The 6,000-nt window shown below is 44.7% G+C and overlaps 1 protein-coding gene across 1 annotated transcript in view; it reads left to right on the forward strand.

The window, feature by feature from the left end:
- HADH (hydroxyacyl-CoA dehydrogenase) overlaps window positions 1–6,000 on the forward strand; it is a 46,237-nt gene that overhangs the window by 22,129 nt on the left and 18,108 nt on the right. The window contains 1 exon segment of the mRNA XM_025385223.1: window positions 2,641–2,798. Coding sequence (XP_025241008.1) covers window positions 2,641–2,798 — 158 coding nt within the window.

A 6,000-nucleotide genomic window follows, 5' to 3' on the forward strand; every position in this document is an offset into this window, starting at 1 on the left:
CTAGGATTACAAGCATAAGCCACCGAGTCCTGCAATCATTGTGGTTTTGATATGCATTTTTTTTTTCCCAAAGTCTAGTGGCCTTTAAAAGCCAGAGAGGTGACGGTGGAGATAATTTTACCTTCTCTTGGATGAAATTCAAAGAATAAATATCACAGGCAGATTAATGTTAGAAATGCTTGTTCTTTGGTGCTGTAAAGAAATACCACTTGAACATAAATTTAATTTCCTCAGCAAGGCCACTTTTACTTTTTGCAGAAAGGGTACACTTGCCAGCAGTTTTGCCACAAGAGTACACCGAACAAAGGAGACAGGAGACAGGGTCATTTATCACATGACATGTCCACCCTACTGCTGTGTCAGGTTTCTGTTGGCTGGAACAGAACTTCACATTCAAATGTATTTGTCTTGATTGGCTAGCAACTTAGAACTTTTAAAAAGAGGCAAAGGCAGAGAAGAACAAAGCAAGGAGGAAGTAACTTGTGAAATGCTGAGAAAGGTAAAAACACCTCTAAATAAGGAAGAGGAAGAGGCTGTGACCTAATGCCCACTTGGACCAGTATAAGCATGCCAGGGCAAATGTTTAGGCTAAATTGTGGGATCTAAGAACATAAAGTACATTGATTTCTTTATTACAGCTAGCAGATATTTAAGAATGTTAGCACAGGTCTTAGACTAAATTTTGCTTCTAAGAAAAGTTACTATTTATTCTTAGACGGGAAGGACAGTCTTTTTGAAGAGGAACCTCTACTTTACTTTTTACATTAAGATCTTCTTCACCTGTCCCTTATATTCGTTTTTTTTTGAGACGGAGCCTCACTGTGTAGCCCAGGCTGGAGTGTAGTTGCACAATCTCGGCTCACTGCAAGCTCTGCCTCCCAGGTTCACGCCATTCTCCTGCCTCACCCTTTCGAGTAACTGGGACTACAGGTGCCTGCTACCACACCTGGTTAATTTTTTGTATTTTTAGTGGAGACGGGGTTTCACCATGTTATCCAGGATGGTCTGGATCTCCTGACCTCGTGATCCGCCCGCCGCGGCCTCCCAAGGTGCTGGGATTACAGGAGTGAGCCACCACGCCTGGCCCACCTGTCCCTGATATTCTTAATCGTAGTGGGACCCCACACAGGGGATGTGTTATGAGGAGGGTCCAGACAGATGAGATTATAAGAGCCTTGGCCTGAGGATTGGAGTCTAGGACAGAGTGAGCTTGACCCAGATAGCCTGCATTTTCCCCTTGTTTACAAACTTTCAGCTAATTATCTCCTTGGGCTGAGTTTTTGAGCGACACCCTAAAGATAAAAGGATAGCCTCTGTACTCAAGTTGCTCAGCTCTGGCTAGCTACTTCTCAGAAGTCTATACTCCTGAGATTTCTCTCCTCTGCCAGGGACACCACTGAGGAGGGAGGTGTCAGTTTCACTTTGCCTAGTTGACATACTATGTTTATCTAGCTCTATACTGACCACCAGTATAATAGCTACTCACAAGTGGCTACTGAGTGCTTGAAATGTGGCTAGTCTACATGGAGATGTGCTCTCAGTGTAAAATATACACTAGATTTTAAAGCTGTAATAGGGGAAAAAAATACATAAAACATCTCAATGTTTTTAAATATTGATTACCTGTTGAAATGATGGCATCTTAGATATATTGGGTTAAATAACATTAATTTTACCTGTGAATGTCTTTTCCCTTTTTTTTTTTTTTTTGAGACGAAGTCTCGCTCTGTCGCCCAGGCTGGAGTGCAGTGGTGCAATCTCAGCTCACTGCAAGCTCCACCTCCCGGGTTCACGCCATTCTCTTGCCTCAGCCTCCCGAGTAGCTAGGCAGGTAGATCTCAGCTGTTCTACAGAAATATTCTACTAGCCACCTTAAAAAAAGGGAAAAGAGGCCGGGCGCGGAGGCTCATGCCTGTAATGCCAGCACTTTGGGAGGCCGAGGCGGGCGGATGGAGACCAACCTGGCTAACATGGTGAAACCCCGTCGCTACTAAAAATACAAAAAAATTAGCTGACCTTGTGATCTGCCTGTGCCCGGTCTCTTTTCCCTTTTTTTAATGTGGCTAGTAAAGTATTTCTGTAGAACAGCTGAGATCTAGCTGCTTATTCCATGATGATTTTGGATGCCTTTGCTGATTATGACTATTTTGATGCCCTGGGGACAAATTACACCATGAAATAAAATGGCGGCTTATAGAGGCACCATCTCCGATTCTGTCCTTATTGAGGTCAGTGGAAACCTGGAGTCACAGGAGGAAAATGAGGAAACAATGAAAACTGCGAGCTCTTTGGCAGCGGAGGCTGTGTCTAGCTTGTTTCGGAAACAACGGTTTCAGGCACACGACTGGCAATAATTGTTTGATAAATGCTAAGTCGGCTTTGTTACCCTGGCTCTTGCCCTTGCTCTAATAGGAGCTAGTCTCTGCTTTTATTAGAGATGGATAGTCAGCACCACCTCAAGACTAGTGGATGGTGCGGAGCTGTGGAAGGATAAATTACAGGCTTCGTGGACACTTTGAGAACAGATAGGGTGGGCCAGTACAGGTGCTCTGAACACCCAGTTTACTAACGGGAGCAGAGCTAAGAACTTGATTTCCAGTGAGCCCGGTGAATGTTCTCTTCTTCCTCCCACTACATTAGGCTGGCGGTGAATTTGTGGAGAAGACCTTGAGCAGCATAGCGACCAGCACGGATGCAGCCTCTGTTGTCCACAGCACAGACTTGGTGGTGGAAGCCATCGTGGAGAATCTGAAGGTGAAAAACGAGCTCTTCAAAAGGCTGGACAAGTTTGCTGCTGAGTATGTAACCTCTGGACAATTTTTTTTTTTTTACTTTGTTTTTCATTTTTATTTTTTGTTTTTATAGATTTGTGGGTGCAAGTGCAGTTTTGTTCCATGCATATGTTATGTAATGGTGAAGTCTGGGCTTTTAGTATACTCATCACCCACATAGTGAATACTGTACCCAAATAGGTAATTTTTCAGCCCTCACCACCCTTCTACCTTTTGGAGTCTCCAGTGTCTTTTATTTCCCTCTGTATGTCCATGGGTACCTGTTACGTAGCTATCACTTATATGTGAGAACATATGGTATTTGACTGAGTTGTTTCACTTAAGATAATGGCCTTCATTGCTGTTCATGTTGCTTCAAAAAACATGATTTTATTCTTTTTTATAGCTGAGTAGTATTCCATGGTGTATATATGCCCCATTTTCTTTAATCAGCCATTGATGGACACTTAGGTTGATTTCATGTATTTGCTGTTGTGAATAGCGCTGCAGTAAACATATGAGTGTAGGGATCTTTTTGATAGAATAAGTTATTTTCCTTTGCATATATACACAATAGTGGGGCTGCTGGATCGCATGGTAGTTCTATGTTTAGTTTTTGAGAAATCTCCATACTGTTTTCCTTAAAGGTTGTACTAATTTACATTGCCTTAGCAGCATGCATGGGTTCCCTTTTCTCCAGATCCTCACCAACATCTGTTGTTTTTGACTTTTTAATAAAAGCCATTCTGACTGGTATCAGGTGCTAAACTCATTGTGGTTTTAATTTCCATTTCTCTGTTGATTAGTGATACTGAGCATTTTTTCATATGTTTATTGACCACTTGTGTGTCTTTTTTTGAAAAATATCTGTTTATGACCCCTGGACATTCTTGACAGGGGTTGAGGGGTCCCTCCCTGGGCCTTGAACTTCCCTCGTTGTTTATTGTCTTCTCCCAGGAAGGGATCCTCTAACCAAGTTCATCCACCTCCCTCTCTCCTACCCCTCAGCTATTTCAAGAAGAGCCAGTATGGTTTCCTTTGTTCTTCATCCTCCCGCTCCCAGTTTGCTTCCGAGGCTTGGGCTGCCCTGATCTGATCCTTGTCCTACATGAGGGTAGAATTACCCATGGTAACCTTCATGGGTCCATCCAGGGACAGGCCTATATGTTTCTTGAAGTGTGTGGGTCTTGAGTACTCCTATGCTGGAGAATGGAGGAGGCTTAGGTCCTCAAAACACGAAACTGCTCTTATGTTCCTTGGTTCATTTCACACTGGCATCTAGAGGCTGCAGAGACATCTGACAGCAGACAGTTAAGGACATGTAAGGTACTCCTGTACTCTATTCTCGGGCGTAGGAGTACCCTACGGGTCCTTAACTGTCTGCCAAGGACTCTCAGAGCAGTTCTGTGTTTCCTCCTTTTTTGGATGGAGCAAACAGAATGGTGTAATTGAAGGGATTGCCTGTAGGCAGAGAGGACTTTCCTGTTTTGAGCTTTATCTGGGTTCCACCGAAGTACTCTTGGGAGCGTTAAAGGAGCATTGACTTCTTAGCTGCCTGGCTTCCTGGGTGGAATTCTTCCTGGCAGAATGTACCTCGGGATCCAGAGCCTTCGAGTGTGTGGCACTTGACCCACTGATCAGTGCTCTTCTAGTGATTTGCTTGACTATACTTCATGCTTCTTGGTTGGAATTGAATGGCAGAATAAGATTATATGACAAAAACAATTCTCAGGGCACTTCCAGTGGGCAGTGGCTAAAGAGAGACACTTGCCTACCGGCTCGCTAGATTGTCAACCTTCAGAGATGGGTGGCCTTGTGGCCAGAGAGGCCCTGCCCCTGACAAAGAGACTTGCCTTTCTGTCATCTGTACATCACTGCCAGTCAGTGTCCTTGTGCGTTTCACACTGGCATCTAGAGGCTGCAGAGACATCTGACAAAAACAGAAGAACTTGTGGGACCAGGGCTGGCTTCCAGGCCAACAGGGAGCCCTTTAGAATAATAAACACCCATCCCAAAGAAGGGAGTTTTGTCAAGCAGTTTGATCTTTATTGAAAAGATTGGTCATTCTTGGTGACAGTGAAAGGCCTGACTGCCCTCCGTTGTCTGTGTCTGCTACAGAAGGATCATTGGGGAAAGTCATGGGCCTGGTGCCGATCCCCCACCACCTCCGACCTTGGAAAGGTCCTCAGTTTCATCATCTGTAATGTGAGTCGAAGGGTTTGGGGTAAATAATTTCCTAGACCTTTCTGACTCTAACTCTCCAACACTAGCTTCCCTCATGGGTAAAATAGGAGCAGCAGCACTGGTACCTGTTGTATAGAGTTGTTTAGGAAATTCCTTTAATTTAGCTCACATTTCCTGAGTGCCTGTGTGTATCAGGCACTACACTAGGCTCTTTCACCTGCAGTGATGCAAAACAGATATGACATGTGAAAGGAAGACATGACCCATAGTCACACCGAAGATGTGGCTTTGCTTCTGACCTTCTCCAGATTTCTTGGCACTGTTTGTTTTTGTTTTAGATCACCACCATTACTGAATGCTTGCTACGTTTTTTAAACAGCTGTATTGAGAGGTACTTTATTGGCAAGTTTTACAGTTCCATCCTATAATGGGAGAAGAAAATACAGTCAAGTGATACATTTCCCGTTGGAAGCCCTGATGAAACAGTTGCATCCTGGAGAGGAACATGACTTCTCTAGCAGCAGCCTAAGACACACTAATGAAAAGTATGACCAGGCCCACAGGCAGCCTGAGCGAAGTCCTGACTTTACCGTTTAGACAAAGTACAGACTGTTGGATCGTTTGCCGTCCCCACCACCCCTCCTGTCTTCTTGATGCTAGGGTCTGAGGGCATTGCTAATCATCATTGTGCTTGTGTTGTCGATTTTCTTTTAGAACATTTAAGAGAAAAGTAGTTTTGGCCGGGCGCGGTGGCTCAAGCCTGTAATCCCAGCACTTTGGGAGGCCGAGACGGGCGGATCACGAGGTCAGGAGATCGAGACCATCCTGGCTAACACGGTGAAACCCCGTCTCTACTAAGAAATACAAAAAACTAGCCGGGCGAGGTGGCGGGCGCCTGTAGTCCCAGCTACTCGGGAGGCTGAGGCCGGAGAATGGCGTGAACCTGGGAGTCAGAGCTTGCAGTGAGCTGAGATCCGGCCACTGCACTCCAGCCTGGGCTACAGAGCAAGACTCTGTCTCAAAAAAAAAAAAAAAAAAAAAAAAA

Source organism: Theropithecus gelada, chromosome 5 (assembly GCF_003255815.1).
Source record: "Theropithecus gelada isolate Dixy chromosome 5, Tgel_1.0, whole genome shotgun sequence".
In the NCBI taxonomy this organism is placed as follows: Eukaryota; Metazoa; Chordata; class Mammalia; order Primates; family Cercopithecidae; genus Theropithecus; species Theropithecus gelada.